Source organism: Cynocephalus volans, chromosome 18 (genome assembly GCF_027409185.1).
Source record: "Cynocephalus volans isolate mCynVol1 chromosome 18, mCynVol1.pri, whole genome shotgun sequence".
Classification (NCBI taxonomy): Eukaryota; Metazoa; Chordata; class Mammalia; order Dermoptera; family Cynocephalidae; genus Cynocephalus; species Cynocephalus volans.
The window spans coordinates 6,361,086-6,383,694 of NC_084477.1; the positions used below are offsets into that span (position 1 = coordinate 6,361,086).

Consider the following 22,609-nt stretch of genomic DNA (forward strand, 5'->3'; position numbering starts at 1 on the left):
ATATGTTTTGGGATTTTCTAGTTATTTTTCTGTTACTGATTTTTAGTTTAATTCCATGGTGGTCTGAGAGCAGACACTGTATGATTTCTATTCTTTGAAATTTCTTAATGTATATTTTATGGCACAGAATGTGGTCTAACTCATTGAATGTTCCACATGAGCTTGAAAAGAATATATATTCCACTGTTGTTGGATGAAGTAGTCTATAGATGTCAGTTATATCCAGTTGATTGATAGTGTTGTAGAGTTCAGCTATGTGCTTACTGATTTTCTGCCTGTTGGATCTATTTCTGACAGAGCGGTATTGAAGTCTCCAATTATAATAGTGATTCACCTGTTTCTCCTTGCAGTTCTATCAGTTTTTTTGCATCAGGTGTTCTGATGCTCTGTTATTAGGCATATACACATTAAGAATTGTTATGACTTCATGGAGAATTAGTCCCATTATCATTATGTAATTCTCTTCTTTATGTCTCATAACTTTCTTTGCTTTGATGTCCACTCTGTCTAAAATTAATATAGCTGCTCCTGTTTACTTTTGATCAATGTTAGGATGGTGTATCTTTCTCTATCCACTTACTTTTAATCTATATGTGTATTTTTTTTAAGTGAGCTTCTTACAGACAACATATAGTTAGGTATTTTTTTGATTCACTCTGACAATCTCAGTTTTTTAATTGGTACAGTTAGAAAATTTACATTCAGTGTGATTATTGATATACAGAAAGTCTGTGATGTACTGTGATTTTGACTTTATGATTGTACCTATAAAACCATTCTTTTTTTTCATTTTCAGTGTATTATTCAATAAGTTACATGAGATAGTCAACACTTTATTATAAAATAGGCTTTGTGTTAGATAATTTTGCCCAACTGTAGTGTAAGTGTTCTGAACATATTTAAGGTAGGCTAGGCTAAGCTGTGATGTTCAGTAACATAGGTGTATTAAATGCATATTTTCAGTTTATGATGGGTTTATTGAAATGTAACCCCATCGTAAGAGGAGCATCTGTACTTAGATTAATATCTATCATATTTGTTACTGTTCCCTATTTAGTGCTTTTGTTCTTTGTTCCTACTTTTGTTTTCCACTCTTTTTCTGTCTTTTGTGGTTTCAATTGGGTATTTTATATGATTCCATTTTCTCTCCTTTCTTAGTATATCACTTATATTTCCTTTTTTACTTTTTTTAGTGGTTTCTCTAGAGTTATTAGTTATTAGTTCCCAATATATATTTACAACTAATTCAAGCCCAATTTCAAATAACACTGTACCACTTCACAGGCAATGTGAATATGTTATAATAACAAAATAACCCTAATTTTTCTCTCCTGTCCCTTGATTGATTGCTGTCATCCTTTTACTTATATTTAAACATATATAAGCATATATATACACACATATATATGTACACATACATAAGATATATACAAAAGCATATATAATTGAATACGTTGTGCTATTATTTTGAACAAACTCTTATCTGTTAGGCAAATTAAGAATTAGAAAAATAAAAGTTTTTATTTTGCCTTCATTTTATGGTGTAAATGTTTGTGTCCCCTAAACTTCATATGTGGAAATCCTAACCCCCAAAGTTACTAGGAGGTAAGGCCTTTCGGAGGTGATTAGGTCATGTGGGTGGAGCCTTCATATTTGGGATTAGTGCCTTTATAACAGAGGCCTGAGAGAGACCCTTTGCTGCTTCTACTATGTGAGGACATAGCTAGATAGCACCATCTGTGAACCAGGAAGTGGGCCCTCACAAGACAACAAATCTGCTGGCTCCTTGATCTTGGACTTCCCAGCCTCCAGAGCTGTGAGAAATAAATTTCTGTTGTTTAAAAGCCACCCAGTCTATTGTATTCTGTTATAGTTACTTGAATAGACTAAGGCAGAAAAAAACCTCACTTACTTCTTCCTCAGTGCTCTTCCTTTCATATTTTCCAAGTTTCTGACCTAACATGTCATTTTCCTCAGAAGAAACTTTCCTTGTACCCTTTTGCAGACAACCCCTTACACCCAGAGGCAGACATTGTTCTGATTTATATATCATCATGGCTTGGTTTTCCCATTTTTGAATTTTATGTAAATCTATAATATATACTCTTTTGTATCTGGCTTCTTATTCTCAATATAAGATTTTTGGGGTGAATCCATGTTGTATGTATCCGTGTTTTGTTTCTTTTTATTTTTGAGTAGTGTTGTATAAATGTACATCAATTTGTTTATCATTCTCCTTTTGTTGGACATTTGGGTTTTTCCAGTTTGGGGCTTTTATAAATAAAGAAGCTATGTATATTCTTGTACAAGTCTTTTGCAGGCATAGATTTTTATTTCTTTTGGGTAAATACCTGGGGTGGAATGCTGGATGAGAGGATAAATAAATGTTAAACTTTATTTAAAGAATCATTTCAAAAGCAATTATATTACTTTATTTATCACCAGCAATGTATAAGCATTTCAATTGCTCCATATTTTTGCCAATATTTAGTATTGTCCCTATAGTGGGAATTAAATGCTATGTCGTTGTGGTTTTAATTTTCATTTTCTTGATAATTAATGATGTTGAGTTTCTTTTCATGAGCTTATTGGATACTCCTATACAGTACTTGGTTTTTTGTGTTTTTAAAAAAATTTTATTATTTTATTCTAAAAATACATTTTTGACCTTTAATCCTAATACTTCTAGATTACAAAGACTATGAATTCCTTTGAGCACACTTTTTAAAAAATACAATCAGTACATTTTAATGTGTAAAGTTGTTGAGAACATGTAAAATACTTTGCTCACACACATACATATACGTACATATGTTTTATATGTAGTGACTTTGAGGATTATGTTTACACAAATAGAGTTATATCATAGAAGGTACAGTTTTGTCAACGGCTATTTTCACTTAACATACTGTTAAGTAGACCTACTTAAATCTGTTAAGTGTTTAGTGAAATGCATATCTAAGTAGATTCCTGAAACAAGATTATTTCTGATAGTATAATATTCCAGCCTTGAAAGGAAAAACATTAATTTGTATGATTTTTAGAAAGATTTGTAGTGCTAGAAGGTGAATTTTTACCTGACATAAATTACATGTAAACATTGTAGGCTTTTTAATATGGAATGATAATATCAAATTTTTAAGGAAAATTAAACATGCAACTATATGTGATCTCACAGTACTATTAAGGAAGCATGCAGATTCAAGGCCCTCAGCCTATAGAAGATGGACTAAGATGGCATATGTAGGTTTCTTTCTTTCTCTCTCTCTCTCTCTCTTTCTCCCTCCCTCCCTCCCTTCCTCTCTCTCTCTCTCTCTTTCTTTCTACATTTAGCCTTTAATTGCTTATGTATCTGTGATGGAATATGAAGAGAATATTCGAAGGTTAAGAAATGTGTATTGAAAGTAGAATATTCAAACTAATATTTAATATGCTGTTTACTAAAATATGTTTTCTCTTTTTCCTAACAGAAATTTTGTTCACAATTTAACCCAGGTAAAATTATTTTTAAATTTTGTATGTCCTTCATATATTGCTACTGTATTGTTTCACTCTTATGTTTTTATTTTTTAAGGCTATAACCATAACAATGCTCAAAAGCAAGAAAGCATATTATTAGTGAATAAGGAATTTTAAGATACATGGAAAATAGAAGGGAACTTTCAGAGATAGAATATATATTATAGACCCAAATAATGCAAAATAACCTCTGTCTCACTCAAAACTCACAGAAATGCCTGTAGAAGTGACATATATGTGTGTATAATGCTAGTACACACACATAGACCTTGACATTAATGTAAGTGTATGTGTGTATATAAAATTTAAAAGGGATTTCCTTATTGTCAGAAATAATTAGGGAACTCAACACTAGAGTTGTACGATTGAATTCTGAACTAAGGGTGTTAGAATATAAGCCCTGGTGGATAAGGAGTGATATTTCAGTGTGGGAACAGCCTTCCACCTTTGGGAAAAGGAAGAGCTGAAATCTCTCTACATGAAGTTAGGATTTATAAAAGGTCTGTAAAATGGGGACTAATAAAGCTCTACTCACTGGCTTAAGATAAGTACGAAGAAACAATACATTTCTTTGGGGCTATAAATGGACAAGAAGTTACCTACAAGGATTTTCAGGTGGGTGTCTACTGTAATAACCCAAGAGGTCTGAGAACCTAGAGCCAAGAAGTAAACACAAAAATGACTTTACAAGCAGCAAAACACATACAGCCCAGACAGAAGCAATTGCAGACCCATTTCCATAATAAAAAATGTACAGAATTCTTTTTTTTTTTTTTTTTTGGCAGCTGGTTAGGATGAGGATCCAAACCATTGACCTTGGTGTTATAATACTGTGCTCTAACCAACTGAGCTATATGGCAGCCCATGTGTAGAATTCATATAGAAAATAAACTCTCTGTAAACATACTCAAAATAAAAGGTATAAAACAGAAAGAAACAAAGTGCCTGGATTAGACACATACAAAAATGGAGAAAGTTTATACTATTCAAAACTAAAGATAAGAATCATGTGAATAATTATTAAGTTTATATTTAAAATAGTCAAAAATGAAGGAATATAAAAAAAAGCAGTGCTTATTCATAACTATACAAAATTCAGAAATTAAAAAAATCCCACTAAAATGTCTTAAAATGAAAAAATTAGGCATCTAAAATTCAAAATTCAATAACGGGTAAAATAGCAAACTAAATACAGTTGAGAAAATTGGAGAATTGGTAATTTTGAATGGGAATCATGCAGAATGCAGCACATAAAAGATGATTAGATGGGAAATATCAAAAGTTAAGAGACACAGAGGATAGACTGAGACAGTTCACTATCCATATAATAGGAGTTCCAAAAAGAGAAAATAAGAATTGAAAACAGTACTGAAAGAAATAATTATGGAGAATCTTCCACAATTGAAGACATGAGTTCTCAGACTGAAAAACTAAAGTACAGGATGCATAGATAATTTGACCTAATGAAAAGTATAATATGCAAGTAAATCTAAATAAGCTTTGATGATTAAAACATTTTAATATTTTTTTTTAAATAAAGTAAAATTAAAATACTAGACAACAAAAGATTGGAAAATGGAGAGGGATTTGAGTTTGAAAGCATCTAAGTGTTGTAAATATTCAGGATAAAGATACTGATTAACTTTAGCCTATATTAAATATGCATGTAAAAATTTAAGGCTGTACATTAAAGTAATAGAAACGAATGTATAATTCATAAAAAGTAGCATTCCAGAAGAATTTTTAAAATACCACCAATCTAATAGGAGGCAATAAAAAAGAAAAACGAAATGAAAGGAAATAAAACCATAGAAAATAAGAACACAAAATGAGATGCAACAAATCACTTTAACTAAATCAGTAATTTAAAATAATGTGATTGGATTAAACACACCTATTAAATGACCAAAACTCCAGAAATCTGATTTTTACAAAAGTCACATAGTAAAAGAGAAACACAAAATTTGGAAAGAAAGGGATGCAAAGAGGTTAATACTATTGAAAGAAAACTTGGGCGATGATATGAATATAAAATAAAAGATGTGAAGATTAAAGACATTAATAGGTATAAAGACGGAAAATCTACAAGAAAGGTAAACAAATTATGATATTACATGCACTTAACAATATAGCCTCACCCAATCATAAAGAAAGATGGAAAATTTCCCTAATTCATTTTCTGAATCCAACTTAATACCAAAGTATACAAGGAAAAAGGAAAGGAAGAGGGAGGAAACTGTAGACCAACATACTTGTACGTATAGGTGTGAACATTCCGCATAAAATATTAGCAAATGTAATCTAACAGTGCAGCAAAGGAACAAATTGAAAAGGACCACTATCTGCCAAGAATTCAGCATAGGCTCAATGTCAGAAAAACTGACATGATATCCATTTTAAAGAAGAAAATAAATATTCGTATCAGTGAATAAAAAACTCAATAGCCATTTCTAATGAAAACACTAAGTAAATTAATTATGAAGGGAACTACTTAATTCTAATAAAAAAGCTTTAGTTTCCAAATAGCTAACAATAATTATTATAAATTACTAAATACTTCAAATTCAATTAAAATCAGGAACTCAACAGCTTACTATCATTATTATTATGTAATATCTTCAACAATAGTGTCAGTAATAAGAAGATAAGAAATTTATATTAAAACATTTATAACAGCAATAAAGAAAAAAAAGAAAAACACAGACGCTGTATCAAGAACCACTCCCAAATCTTGTTGATGATGTAAAAAAGGTCTAGTTATAATGTTTCAAAAAAGCCAAAATAATTTTCTCATAAGCCTGTTTTGCCCTTGAAGTAATATTTTGTCTTTGAAACAGTATTTGCTTGTTACACTAGTCTGGCCTCTAATCACTACTTGCATTTTTGGCTTCTGTAGCTTGCTTATCTGCCTAGACCACATGAATTCCAAGAAACAAAACATATGCACTAGCTACATAAATGCTGAGAAAGCGAAACCTAAAACCCAGAAAAGTTTGCCTATATAAGCCCTGTAAGACCTAAGGTCGGAGTCCAGATTTTCAGGCATTAGCTTGTCTGGGTCCACCGGCGTAATAAATACCTGGCTCTCCAACCTTCTAGGTGTCAGTCACTTGCCGAGTCTGTTTCCACAACAATAAGACTTAATCTCATAATGTCAACTTCCCCCCAAATTAATATACAGATTTTATGCAATTCTATTGGACTCCAAACAGAGTCTAATGTTTTTTTTTTTTTTTTTTTTTTTTTGTCTTTTTTGTGACCGGTAAGGGGATCGCAACCCTTGGCTTGCTGTCGCCCGAACCGGGCTCAGCCAGTGAGCACACCGGCCATCCCTATATAGGATCCGAACCCGGGGCGGGAGCGCCGCTGCGCTCCCAAGCGCTGCACTCACCCGAGTGCGCCACGGGACCGGCCCCAGAGTCTAATTTTAATTGAAAAAATATTTTAACATTTATATAGAATAATATAGCATGACAAGCTCTTCTCCTGGGAGAAAATAAAAGTGGAATCCTCTCTTAAACCACATACCAAAAATAAATTCCAGTTGCATACAAGATTGAATGTAAGAAATATCTTGAAGCTGTGAGAAACTTATAAAATTAAGGGAAATCTTCTTATTCAAGACTGGAAACCCAGAGTCTATAAATAAAATATAGTTATAATTGATGATGTAAAACTTAAAACTTTCATATTGAAGATATACCATAATCAAAGTCAGTTTTGACAACAAATAGTTATAAAAGCTTTATACAATATAGATGACACTAAACAGCTATTATCCCTACTGTTCAAAGAGCTGGTGAAAAGGTAAATTAGTGTAATCACTTTGAAAAATGATTCTGTATTATCTTGTAAATTCATGTATACTCGACAAACCAAGAATTGCACTTCTAAGTGCATACTCAAAAGAAACTCTTGCACTCATGCGTTGAGATATTTTTTAAAAAATGTTCACAGTAGAACTGCTCATAATATCCACCTCTCCAAAATAAAAAGTACACAAATGTCCATTAACAGGAGAATGAGAAAATTGTGGTATATTCACACAATGGAATTTTAAATAGCAATGAAAATGAATGAGCTCAGTTATGTGCAAAAACATGAATGAATTCTAGTTATGTAATATTGAAAGAAAAAAGCAAGTCCTGGGGGTTATGTATGGGATGATCTAGATCAAAAATAACCAGAAACTAAATATTAAATTAACAGAACAAAACACCCAAAAAATTCAGGAAAGTGACTACCTCCAGGCAGAAACAGGGTGACCAGAAAGGGGAGGAGTACATATAGGTAACTAAAAGAGATTTTTAAGATTCTAGCTCTCGAATTGGGTGGTGAGTTCCTAGTTTTCATTTTAACTGAAAATGTAAATAATTACATAGAAGAGAGTCATGCCAATAATAAAATGTGTCATGAACCAAGAATTGCGATTATTCTGATTCTGTGTCTGTGTACCTGAAGCCCAAACAAAACAAAGATTTCTTACAAATAATGTAAGAAAATGCAAAGGAAGGAAGGAAGGGAGCAGGGAGGAAGCTGAGGTAACAGTACAAGGGTACTTCAAAATGTTCATGGAAAAATTCCTATTATATTTAATTCTATTTTTCCATGAACTTTTTGAAGTATCCTCATATATAAGGATAATATAGAATCTAAGGTAAACAAGTTTAAAAGGATGAGGAAGGATGCCGTGTAATGATATAGGAATAAAACACCAAAAGATACAACTATGGGGTTGTATTTATTCAAAACAAACAATGCAGAAACTGTAAGAATTAAGGAAAAATTGAGGTAGTACAATCCCAATGCAAGGTTTTTTTTAAATATGGAAAAGTACATAGGTATAAAGCTTGTGAATTTTCCCACACGCACACACACACTCTCACACTCACATAACAATCATACAGATCACAATACAGAACATTTTCATCACTCTGCAAAGTTTCTAGTCTAACAGCCACCTTCTCTTAGAGCTGAAGATTAGCTTGGCGTGTTCTTAAACTTCATAGACATGAAAACTTGGAACAATTTTTCAAAAGTTTTGTAGCATTTTACATAACCACTAGCAATGTATGAGAATTCTCGAGTTGTACCAACACTTGGCATAATAAGTGTTTTCAGTGCAAGATTTTTTGACAGTTTTCTAGGAAAGAAGTATTGAAGAAGGAGAACAAAAGTTGGTGAAGTGGAAGCAGGTCAGCACACCCCGGTAACTAGCTATCAAGAACAAAGGGAAAGTTCCCAGAACTTCCCCAAACTGATATCACACAGGTTATATTTTCTGATCTAATGCAATTAAATTAGGCATCAATGAACTTTAATAAACTTATTTTTTAAAATAATAAATATTGAAAATAAATAAGTTGAAATTGAAACAGATAATTCAAAGAAAGCAGGATGTAAAAGAGAAGCAAAATGTTAAAAAATATAAAATTTAAAAATGGAGATGATCATTCCCCAAAAAGTATGTCTTTGAGAAGACTAACAAAATGGAAAAACTTCTTTCAGTACTGATTTACAAATAGACTATTAATAATAGAAGGGGGCATAACTAAAGATGGCAGAGAATTTTAAAATCTTAAGAAAATGTTCAACGTTTTGCCTGTAATTTTGAAAACCAACAAAACCTGAGAGAATTCATTGCCAGCATAGCTGTACTACAAGAAATGTTAAAGGAATTTCCTCATGTAGAAGGGAATATACCACACAGAAACGCAGATCTTCTAAAAGAACTATTTCTCTGGAAGGGTAAAAAGGTAAATATAAGACTTTTTTCTTAATTTTAATTGCTGTGAAAGATAATTGACTGTCTACAGCCAAAATAGTAGCAATATATTTGGGGGATTATAACATAAGTAAAGTATACAAAAACAGCTCAATGGATTGGAGAGAGCATACTGCTGTATGGCTCTTATAATACACGTAAAATGGTGTATACAGTGATATATCTAATATAAATAGTGACATAACTAATAAGCCACTAGTAGAGATAGAGTAGAATTATAAAAATTACTCAATTGGTCCAAAACCCATCAGAAAAGGGTAAAAAAAAGTAGAAATAAGGAATAGATGGAACAACTAGGAAGCAACTAGCTATATGGTGGATTTAAATCCAAACATATCAACAATTACATTCAATAGACATGGTCTAAACACCGCATTTAAAAAAAAGATTGTCAGATTTATTTTAAAAAATTAAAAAGACCCAGCTATATGCTGTCTTCTAAAAACTTGCCTTAAAACAAAAGTATGGAAAAAGATATACCATATGAGCACTAAATTAAAAGCCTTTTACACAAACTTTTTCAGAAAATAGAGGAAGAACGAGCACTTCCCAACTCACTGAGCCCCAACATTGCCCTGATGCCAAAGTCAAAGCCATTACAAGACAATGACTTGGATGCAAAGATCCTAAACAAAATGTTTAGCAAACCAAATTCAGTAATAAATAAATAAATAAGTAAATAAGATAATAGACCATTACCAGTGGTTAAAAGGGATGTTTATCCCAGAAATGAAAGGTTGCTTAATAGCAAAAAAAAAAAAAAAAAATTCATTTACCTTATCACAGAATTACATATGATTATCTCAATAGATGAAGAAAAAGCATGACAAATTTAACATTCATTTCTGATTTAAAAAAAGAACACTCAGCAAGTTAGGAATTAAAAGGAACATCTTCAGCTTGAAAATAGCCATCTGTAACAACTGGCAGATAACATGTATTTGTCTGTTTCTGTTGCTTATTACAAAATACATGCAACTGGGTAATTTAGAAAGAAAACAAAATTTATTGCTTACAGTTTCTGAGGCTGGCAAGTCCAAAGTCCATCTGGTGGTGGTGACAGTGACCTAGGGGTCTCACATTGCAAGACGGTGGAAGCAGAGAGAGCAGAGAGAGAGAAACAGACTCTCCTCTTCTTTTAAAGTCCGCAGAACCACACTCACCACCATTTTTAATCCATTCACTACTGCAGGGTCCTACAATCTGATCACCTCTTCAAGGTGCCGTCTTTCAATTACCATAATAGGATTTTTCACCCTCTTAACAGTCACAGTGGAGGCTAAGTTTCTAACACATAAAACTTGGGGGACACAATTTAAGCTTCAATGAGCTTTGGGGGAACATAATTCAATCCACTAAATAACATCATACTGAATACAGGAAGATTGAAGGCTCTTCACCTAAGACTGGGAAAAAGCAAGGATTTTCCTTTCACCATTTTTATTTAACATGTATTGAAAATTATCCAGTGTAATAAAGAAATAAAAATAAGACATTCATGCAGATTGGATAGAAGTAAAACTTTCTTCATTTGCATATGATCTGATTGTGTATGTAGAAAATTCTAAGACATGTACTAAAACACAAAAACCCAAAAAAACTACTGGAATTTAAAAGTGAGTTTCAGATGGTTGCAGGATACAAGATTAATATCCAAAAATTAATTCTATTTTAATATACTAGCCATAAACAATTGGAAAATAACATTTAAAAATACTAGTTATTATAGCATCAAAATACATTAAATCTCTTGAGAAATTTTAACAATGTCTGTATCTGACCTGTCCATTGAAAATTATAAAACATTATTAAGAGAATTTAAGAAGACCTAAATAAATGTTCACAGATTGGATGACTAGATGTTGTTAAAATGTCAGTTCTCTCCCAAACTAACAGATTCCTTGTAGAAAATGACAACCTGATTTGAAAATTTACATGGAAAAGCCGTGGGATTAGATATGGATGTCTTTTTTTTTTTTTTTCACAACTGGCCAGTATAGGGATCTGAACCTTTGATCTTGGTGTTATAACACTGCGCTCTAACCAACTGAGCTAACTGGCCAGCCCTGAAGCAAAGGGATTAGACTAGTCCCCCCCCCCCCAAAAAAAAAATCTTTAAGGAGGAACAATGTTGAAGGACTTATATTACATCATTTCAAGACTTACAAAGGCTACAATAATCAGAGAGTGGAAATGGTGCAAGGTTAAATAAATGTATCAATGGAACAGATAAGAGGGTCCAGAAATATAACCACACATATGTGACCAATTGATTTTCTTAATTATAGCAAGATACATATAACATGAAATTTACTCTTGTAAGGGGGGAGAAATCTTTTTTCCTTCTACCCTTCTGATTCCCTTCTGCCTCCTCTGTAACAAAAGATTAACAAGAGAAAAGTATACAAATTTATTTAATGAAAGTTACACATGTCAAGTGAGCCTTCATATGGAAATGAAGACCTGAGGAAATGGTTAGACCTGAATGATTTTATGTTAGGTTTGACAAAGAGCAAGGAGTTGGAGAAAATGTGATAGATCAAAGGGGTAGAAGCTAAGGGTAGTACACTGGGGGAAACTTAGCAAGGCCTGTTCATTCAAATTCTTCTCCTTGTTCCTGTGTCTTCAGAAATAAAGATGCATTAAACAACAACTCCCCATTTCTCCCTCCCCTAGGCTTCTGGCAAACATCATTCTACTTTCTCTCTGAATTTGACTTCTCTAGGTACCTCATATAAGTGGAATCATACAGTATTTGTTTTTTGTGACTGGCCTATTTCACACAATAACAGTAACTATAAGGGAAAAAAAAGGAATAATGTCCTAAAGGTTCATCCATGTTGCATGTGTCAGAATTTTCTTCCTTTTTAAGGCTGAATAATATGCCATTCTATGTAAATACTATATTTTGATTATACCTTCATCCATCGAGGGACACTTAGGTTGCTCCCACATTTTAGCTATTGTGGATAATGCTGCTATGAATACGGGTGTGCAAATACCTCTTCAAGACCCTGCTTTCAGTTCTTTTGAATATATACCCAGAAGTGGAATTGTAGGATCATGTGGTAATTCCATTTTTAATTTTTTGAGGAAGTAGTCAGTTGATGTTTGAAAAACTGTCAGGTTATTCACTGGCGGGAAATGATACAACTGTTTCATCTGGAAAAAAGGAAACTGAACCCTCTACCAACACAAAATTAACTTATAACAGATCATATACCTGGTTGCAGGAACTAAAACTATAAAACTTCTAGAATATAGGAGGAAATCTTTATGACTTTGGAGTAGGAAAAGATTTCTTGGGACATAGAAAACACTTAACACTAGACTTCATCAAAATTAAAAACTTTTGCTCTTCAAAAGACACCATTAAGAAAACGAAAAGCTAAGGCACAGACTGCGAGAAAATATTCTCAACACATATATCTTCTAAAGGATTTTCATGCAAAATACACATGAACACATTACACATTACACATTGGTGATATAAATATGACCAACTCTAAAGTGGACAATAGATTCGAAAGGACACATTACAAAGAAAGATATATGGATGGCCAAATAAATCCATGACGAGGTGCTCCACATCGTTAGTCATCAAGGAAACACACACTTAAATTCAGTAGAGTGACTAAGATTGAAAAGGCTGACAATACGAAAAGTCATCAAGGATATAGAGCATTTAAATTTTATAAGTTGCTGATGAGTGTGTAAAATGTATCCACCACATTGGATAACTGGTAGTTTTCTTCTAAAGGTAAACCATACGACCTACCAATTCCACTGCTAGATTTTATTCAAAAGAAATAAAAAGATGTTCTCAGAAAGATTTATAAATGAATGTTTATAGACGATCCAAATGTCAATTATTAAGAGGTGAGTTGTGGTATATTCAAAGAATGAAATACTAGGGCCGAGCCCGTGGCGCACTCGGGAGAGTGCGGCGCTGGGAGCGCGGCGACGCTCCCGCCGCGGGTTCGGATCCTATATAGGACTGGCTGAGTGCTGGTCACAAAAAAAAAAAAAAAAAAAAGACAAAGAATGAAATACTAGTCAGCAATAGAAAGGAAAGGAGCGTACTACTGACAAGCACAACAGTATGCACAAATCTCGACAAACTTAGGTTAAGTAGAAGAAGACAAACACAGACGCCTATATACTTTGTGACTGCACTGGACTGGAATAATGGAAAATATATACGGGTGTAGAAATAGATGAAAATTTGAAGATTTCATATCAAAACCTATACATCACAGCCCCTATCAGACAAAAAAAACTGTAGTCCTAAATGATTCTACTTTAAGGCAGGAAAAACAGCAACAACTAAAAGACACTTAATTCTCATCTTTATAAATTATAAAAGGAACAATGAAAATAAACCTAAACAAACAGATGAATATGTCATTAAAAGAAAGGTTTAAATTAATTAAATAATGCAAACAATAAATATATTCCAAAAATTTCTTTGAAAGGACCAGTAAAATAGATAAGCTTCTCAAGAGACAGAGAAAAGAAAAGCAATAATGATTAAGAATGAGAAAGAAGATATAATCATAGATGTGGAAAATATTTATTTAATATGTGTAACACTTCAGCAATGATATTTAAATGTAGATGGAAGATTTCCCTAGTAATGTATATTAACAAAGTTTACCAGAGAAGTAATCCTAATTTCTTTTTTTTTTTTCCCCCCACAACCACCAGAAGAGCTAAGCGCTCTTATCTCTGTTTCCAGATTAGGGAAGGGAGATGCGGAGGTGAAATCACTTGTCTGGGGTTACCCAGCTAGTGAGTGGTGCAGCAGGGACCCAAACAATGGTCTGTCTGACATCAGATCTGCTGCACTTTCTACTTTCTTGTATGGGAAAAAAAGCAGTTGATTTGTTGAGTACCTGCTATGTGCCGGGCACTATGTTGGACAATTTGTGTCTATTTCTAATCCTGGAGGAATCATTTTCTAGAATCCCTGTACTAACCATGAACATCCGAAGAGTGAGCTAGTGCAGACATAACCTGGGGAGGAAGCACAGGTGTGAATCCAACTAGATCTAATTTTACCAAAGAGATTGGAAAGGCAATTTAACTTTTATTTTATACTTTAAAAGGCACCAGGACAGAATGGTTTTCCTTATGTTCTTGCTAACCTTTAAAGATCAAACGATGCTTGTGCTATTTCAACATTCAACAAATACTGAATTTCTAATCTCTGCTACCTCCTAACCTAGGTTCTGGGCACAAAGCAATGAACAAGACAAAGTCCCTTCCCTCATTATTTCACCCATTAAAAACTTTATAGAAAGCTCCTTATTTAATTTATAAATCCAGCCTAATTTTAAAACCAAAAATCTGATGTGGTTCCATAAAAATATTGACATCTCTTATTTTTGAAATATATGCAAAAATTCTGATTAAAATAGTAACAAGAAATATCCAGAAGACATCAAAATAATACACCATGATTAAATCGTATTCTGGGAATAGCTCAATTGTTGTATATCAACAAATCTGTCAGTATCACCCAAAATTATCAAAATAAAGGGTATGAAACATCACAATATTTAGGAGATCATGACTAAGATTCTCCAAAAATGAATAAAGATGCTATCCCCATATTTAAGAGACCCTAAGAACCACAATAAAAGCAAATAAAAAGTCTACAACTAGAGTCATCATAATTAAACTGCAGAGAAACAAAGAGAAGTTCTTAAAAAGATAAGTTATCTTCAAAGCAACAACTTAATAGCTATTTTTAAAAATATTAAAAATCAGTAGAAGCTATAAAATATTTGAATATTTTTAAAACACTTGACCTAATTGATATATATACCCATTACGTATAATACTATACTTAATATCTCAAAATATATATTCTTTCGAACATGCAGGGCACTCACAGAATTTGACCATATAGGGAGTTATAAAGTAAATCTCACAAAGGTCAAAGAACTGAAACCATGGAAAGTATGTTCACTGACTACCATCCAGTTGAGCTTGAAATCAGTAACAAAATTACCTAGAAAATCCCCATGTTGGGAAATTTTAAAATATATGTATCCATGGGTCAAAAAAGAAACTAAAATGAATATTACAAACTGTTTTGAACTAAATAATTAACACCTCCAGGCAGATATAGAAGGACATAAACAACATTCACTCCTGCTTTAACAAGAAGAAATCACATGATATATATTTTTAAAATCTAAGACACAAAAAGCTGTGGATAAAATGAAATCTAAAGGTGGAGTATTTCAGAAGAATGGGCCCTTCATAGGTGAACAAAGGCCAGGGAATGCTTCCGTACTTAGGACCAGTTGCTAAGGTTGGTGGCAGAACAAGAGAGGAGCAAACTTGCTGATGATGGATAGACTTAGCTGGGATAAGGTGAAACCAGTTGAACTTTTGGCTTGCGTGTAAGCTGGTGTATCTGATTTGAATCTGAAAGGCTACCAAAACAAAGATAGTCCTCTCTACTTGTCAATCTTTCTTTGTATTGTGTCTCTCCCCCGACCCCCCAAGTGCTCCACAACCACATCATAAATGTAATAAATAAATAAATAAATAAATAAATAAATAAAAGAAAAATGGGCAAAAGGAATACAAGAAAATACAAGTGGAACTTGAACATGTGGAAGGATGCTCAAACTTTTTCATAATAAAAGAAATGCTGATTTAAACTACACCAAAGTGTCAGTTTTCACTCATTTGACTGGTAATATCCAAATGTATAGCAACACGTGATGTTAGGAAGACTGTGAGGAAAGAAGAAATCTCATACATTGCTGGTGAGAGGGTATATTGGTGCAACTGCTACAGAGAGCAATTTAGCAGTATCTATGGAAATTATGAATGTATATATATCCTATAACTCAACAGTTACACTTTTAGGAATGTGCCCTACCAATATGCTCAATGTTGTAAAAGTTGCTCTTTGTAAAATTGATTATAATGACAAAGGATTGGAAACACATGTTTATCAGTAGATTACTGGCCAAATAAAATATGGTTCCTCCATAATTTGGAATGATTTGCAGCTGAAAAATTAAAGAGACTATGTAAAGATCTCTAAGATTTAACTTTATGGTAAGAGCATAAGGGTCAGAAAAAGATGTCTTTAGAATGCTAGCATTTGTATAAAAGGAAGGAAAAAAACATATCTTTATTGGTTATGCACAAAAATTCTATAGAAATATAGACAACTTACTAATAGTAATTACTGTGGGGTGCAGGTGGACTTATTGGAACTGAGTGATGGAGTACATGGTAGGAGGGACAATATTTTGATGTATTTTTAATATAATTTGCTTTTGACTATGTGAATAAATTATTCAAGAGAAAATAAACAAGAAAGAACAATTAGATCTGTATCTATTGAAATGACCATGCTGTGTCCAGTAACAAAAGCAAGTTAAAATAACATATATAGGGTGATTTCAATATAGTAAAAAGTGTGAGAGTGGGGGAGGGGGGCTGATGTTTCTCTATGGGTGTAAAGACAGATATGTGTGCATTCATATGAAGTTTTAACACTAGTTACTTAAGGGGTGTAGAGGGATATTATTAACTCTTCATATGTCTTTGGATTGTTTCACTTATTATAAACAACAAATATTGCTTTTGATTTCTAAAAAAGAGATAACAAAAACTTTTTAAATAAATGAAAACATTTTTATACTTATGTTTTGCCACAACTAAAAATGAAATTTGTACAAATGTGAAGAAATGGAAACATTTTATTTTATAGGTTGTCATTATATGGGTATACGATCCAGAAAATGCAAATCCTGATGAGTTGCTGTGGCAGGCAGAAGAACCTTCACTAGTAGGTGGAAACATTATTATTGTCATAGATAAAATAATATGCTGCCTTTGTTTTTTAAGGGCTGTGAATAATTCATAATCAGCACATAGGGTTTTAGGCTGCACAGAGCTAACTAAATACATGTTCATTATCCACTTAAGTTTAGTTCAGCCATTGTACTGATTTTGAACTTGTGCTTGATCTCATCAATAAGCAAAATATCAGCAACGTCATCTTCAGTATGAGAAGAATGATTTGAAATCGGCTCATCCATTGGAAAGGAAGATATGCTCATGTAAGAATGGGAGAGCACTTAGGTATACAAGGAAAATATCTCAACACAATAAAAGCCACTTATGACAAACCCACTGCCAATATCATCCTGAATGGGGAAAAGCTGAAAACTTTTCCCTTAAGAACAGGAACAACAGGGATACCCACTCTGACCACTCCTATTTAATATGGTATTGGAAGTATCAGCCGGAGCAATCAGGCAAGAGAAAGAAATGAAGGGCATCTAAATTGGAAAAGACAAGGCCAAACTGTCCCTATTTGCAGATGGAATGATCCTATATATAGAAAAACTTAGAGACTCTACAAAAAAAACTCTCAGAGCTGATAAACAATTTTGGTAAAGTTGCAGGGTACAAAGCTACATGCAAACATTGTAGCATTTTTATACTCTCGTAATGAACTAATGTAAAGCAAGCCCATTTACAATAGCCACCATAAAAATAAAATACCTAGGAATAAATTTAACCAAGGAGGTGAAAGATCTCTACAACGAGAACTGCAAATCACTGCTGACAGAAATTAAAGGAGATACAAAAAGATGGAAAGACATTCCATGCTCTTGGATTGGAAAAATTAACATTGTGAAAATGTCCATACTACCCAAAGCAATCTATAGATTCAACGCAGTCCCCATCAAAATACCAATGACATTCTTCGCAGAAATAGAAAAAAAAATCTTAACGTTAATATCGAACAACAAAAGATCCTGAATAGACAAAGCAACCCTGAGCAAAAATAAATAAATAACACTGAAGGCATAACACTACCTGACTGAAATTATACTACAAAGCTATAGTAACCAAAACAGCATGGTACTGGCATAAAAATAGACACTTGGACCAGTGGAACAGAATAGAGGAACCCAAAAATCAACCCACATACTTACAGCCAACTGATCTTTGACAGAGCAACAAGAACATACATTGGGGAAAAGACTGCCTCTTCAGTAAATGGTGCTGGGAAAATTGGACATTTGTACACAGAAGAATGAAACTAGACCTGTACCTCTCACCTTATATCAAAACCAACTCAGAGTGGATTAAAGACTTATGTATAAGACCTGAAACTATAAAACTACTAAAAGAAAACATAGGGGAAACACTTCATGAAGCTGGACTGGGCAAAGAATTTATGAATAGGACCTCAAAAGCACAGGCAGTGAAAGAAAAAATAAACAAATGGGAATATATCAAACTAAAAAGCTTCTGCACAACAAATAAAACAACTAACAGAGGGAAAAGACAACCTGCAGAATGGGAGAAAATATTTGCAAATTATACATCTGACAAGGGACCTAATTAATATCCAGAGTATACAAGGTACTCAAACAACTTCACAGGAAAAAAAATAATCCAGTTTATAAATGGGCAAAGGAGCTGAATAGATAATTTTCAAAGGAAGACATATAAATGGCCAAGAAGTACATTTAAAAAATGCACAACATCACTAATCATCAGGGAAATGCAAATCAAAACCACTTTGAGATATCATCTCACCCCAGTTAGACTGGCCATTATCAAAAAGACAGAAAATAACAAATGCTGACAAGGATGCAGAGAAAGAGGAACTCTATGTTGGTGGGACTGTAAATTAGCACAGCCATTATGGAAAACAGTATTGGGGTTTCTCAAACAACTACAGATAGATCTACCATATGATCCAGCAATCCCACTGCTGGGTATGTACCCAAAGGAATAGAAATCATCATGTCAAAGGGATACCTGCACTCCCATGTTCATCACAACTCTGTTTACAATAGCCGAGATACAGATCCAACCTAAATGTCCATCAACAGACAACTGGATAAGGAAAATGTGGTGTATATACACAATGGAATACTACTCTGCCATAAAAACAAATGCAATTTTGCCATTCGCAGCAACATGGATGAATTTAAATAAAATTTTGTTAAGTAATTTACTTAAATAAGCCAGGCATAGAAAGGGAAATACCATATGTCCTCACTCATAAGTGGGAGGGAGGGAGGGAGGGAGGGAGGGAGGGAGGAAGGAAGGAAGGAAGGAAGGAAAGGAAGGAAAGGAAGGAAAGAAAGAAGGAAGGCCACAATAATACACTGAACTTTCAGGAGAGAACAGACCTATGGTTACTAGAGGTGGAAAAGAGGGGAGGGGGGTCATTAGGGAGAAATTGGGTAAGACACAAAGAATAATTATGATTTGTAATAATGGACATGTCAGTAATACTGATTTGATTATCACATATTATACTGAAATACTGATAGTCAACTCTGTACCCCATTAATATGTATAATCAATTAAGCTATAATTTAAAATGCTTTTTTAAAAAAATTGAAATAAAAAAGAATTCTGATTTTGGATGGTGATTTAGATATGTTGGAAACTGTATTATGACTTATTGCAATTCATAAATTTCTAATTGGGAAGAGGCTGTATGGTAGAAAAACAAAGCTGAATCCTGAAAATGTGGTAAATTTATAAATGTAAACAACGTCTTAACGAAAATAACAAATTCAATATATCGTGATGTTATTTTGGAATACTTTTGGCTATGAAAAGAGTAAAAGGAGAGTTTTGTTTGTTTGTTTTGCAGCATTCCATGACACTAAGCAAGCAGTTGGCCATTTTGGGACAGAAGCCTACCATATATACACTTCCGAACAGAAAAACTTATTTTTCAGAGGATAACACAGAGATGGGGTATTTAATTTCTAAATCTCAAATATAAATTTCAGCTTTAAATTTTTTTTTAAATGTCAGAAATTTAGAAGAGATTATAAAAGCTTAGTGAAATTTTATGGAATGTCTTATATGTAATTTCCAGGTGCCTTCTTTTATAATACACAAAATGATTCTTATAATCAGAACTAATCACCAATTCAGAAAATGCCAGTCAGACTCTTGGATTATAGTTACACAATTTGAGGCAATATCTAAACCTCAATCCAAGAGCCTCATTCAGGATGGTGGCAAATCCTGGCAATACCTCAGAATGTTTCCTGTCGTTTCATAAAAGTGAGCCACTGTGGCATGCCAGATGTCACAGTTACTACTACCCCAGTGTTTGTGCGCACACACACCCCACCACCACCACCACCACCACCACCACCCCAAATTCTAAGTAACATCTGTTACTATTAAAATTAGAAGGTTATCACAAGGTATAAACAGCCTTTCTTAACCTATTGAGCACCTAGCATAGGGCAAGGTACTTATAACAGAAGAATACAGTTCCTGCCTTCAGTGACCTTACAGTTTTTGTAAAAACAAAGATGCATTCAAGGAGATACAAGAATTTCAATTTATGGGTAGAGGAAGGGGTGCCATTCAGACAGATAAAATATTTTTTAAATGATAATAATAATCGGGTGCTGAAATTCCTCCTGATTTTATCAAATTTGGGAGTTAGGGAGGTAGGAAAAATAGTCACTACAAAACCAAACTAAAGGCCTTGTCTGATTTAGCAGGAACATAGGAAGGTTATAGATATCAATTTGTTTCTTTTCTATTGTTAATAGCTTTATTGAACGATAATTTACATAACATACAATTCATCTTTTTAGACTATACAACACGTTGGTTTTACTATATTCACAGAGTTACATGGCTATCACCACTATGTAATTCCAGAATATCTTCGTCAACCTGAAAAGAAACCCCATTCCCTCTTTGCCACAGCCCCTGGCTCTACTAATCTATTTTCTGTCTCTATGGACTTGCCTATTCTATTTTCTGTTTCTGTGGATTTGCCTATTCTGGATATTTTATCTCAAGAGAATCATACAGTATATGGTCTTTTGTGACTGTCTTTTTTCAGTTAGCATCTTGTTCTCAAGGTTTATACATATTGTAGCATGCATTGGTACTTGATTCCTTTTTATTGCCAAATATTATTCTATTATATGGATATATCACATTTTATTTACTTGTTATTCAGCTGATGAACATTTTGATTGTTTCCACTTTGGGGCTAGTGTGAGTAGTACTGCTACGAACATTTGTGTACAAATTTTTGTGTGGCCATATGTTTTCATTTCTCTTGGGAATATACCCAGGAGTGAAATTGCGGGGTCACACGGTATCTCCATGTTTAATTTTTGAGGAAGTGCCAAACAGGTTTCTAAACTAGTTGCACCATTTTACGTTTCCATCAGCATTGTATAAGGGTTCCAATTTTGGCACATCTTCACCAACACTTGTACTTATGTTTTTTTTTTTAATTCTAGCCATCCAAGTGGGTATGAAGTGGTATTTCACAGTGGTTTTGTATTTCTCTCATAATTAATGATGCTGAGCATCTTTTCATATGCTTATTGTCCATTTGTATATCTTCTTTTCAGATCCTTTCCCATATTATAGTTGGGTTATTTGTCTTTTTGAGTTTTAAGAGTTTTTTATATATTCTAGTTGCAAGTCCTCTATCAGATATATGATTTACAAAAATTTTCTCCCTTTGTGTGAATGATCTTTTCATGTTCTTCATGATATCCTTGAAACACAAAGTTTTTAATTTTTATAAGTTCCAAGGATTTACCACAATATTTTCTTCTTATAGTTTTAGCTCTTATATTTAGGTCTTTGAATTATTTTGAGTTCACTATTGTGGTATGAGGGAGGGGTCCAAATTAATTCTTTCACATTTGGAGATCTAGTTGTCCCAGCACAATTTGTTGAAAAGACTATTGAGACTATTGTTTCTCCCATTGAATTGTTTTGGTGCTCTTGTTGAAAGTCAATTTACAGTGAATGTGACAATTTATTTCTGGATTTTTCCATTTTATTTTATTGCTCTATATATTTCTTTTAGGCTAGCACCACATTGTCTTGATTACTGCAGCTAAGAAGTAAGTTTTAAAATCAGGAAGTGTTAGTCCTCCAACTTTATTCTTACTTTTCAAGATTGTTTTTGCTATCCTGGGTCTCTTAAATTTTCATATGAATTTTAGGATCAGCTTATCAGTTTCTGCAGAGAAGTCAGCTGGGGTTATGTAAGGGATTGTGTTGAATCTGTAGATCGATGTGGGGAATATGTCATCTTAACAGTATTGTCTTCCCATTCATGAACATGGGATGTCTTTCCATTTGTTTAGATCTTGTTTAATTAATTTCAAGAATGTTGTGAGTTTTCAGAGTATAAGTTTTGTACTTCTTTTGAATTCCTAATTATTTTATTCTTTTTTGATGCATTTGCAAATGGAATTGGTTTCTTAATTTTATTTCCAGATTGTTGCA

The 22,609-nt window shown here is 33.2% G+C and overlaps 1 protein-coding gene across 1 annotated transcript in view; it reads left to right on the forward strand.

Moving 5' to 3' along the window:
* CATSPERE (catsper channel auxiliary subunit epsilon) overlaps positions 1–22,609 on the forward strand; it is a 192,540-nt gene that overhangs the window by 35,092 nt on the left and 134,839 nt on the right. Inside the window, exons 5-7 of the mRNA XM_063082895.1 lie at positions 3,471–3,495; positions 17,049–17,126; positions 19,971–20,077. Of these exons, the coding sequence (XP_062938965.1) occupies positions 3,471–3,495; positions 17,049–17,126; positions 19,971–20,077 (210 nt within the window). The remainder of the gene's footprint in view (positions 1–3,470; positions 3,496–17,048; positions 17,127–19,970; positions 20,078–22,609) is intronic.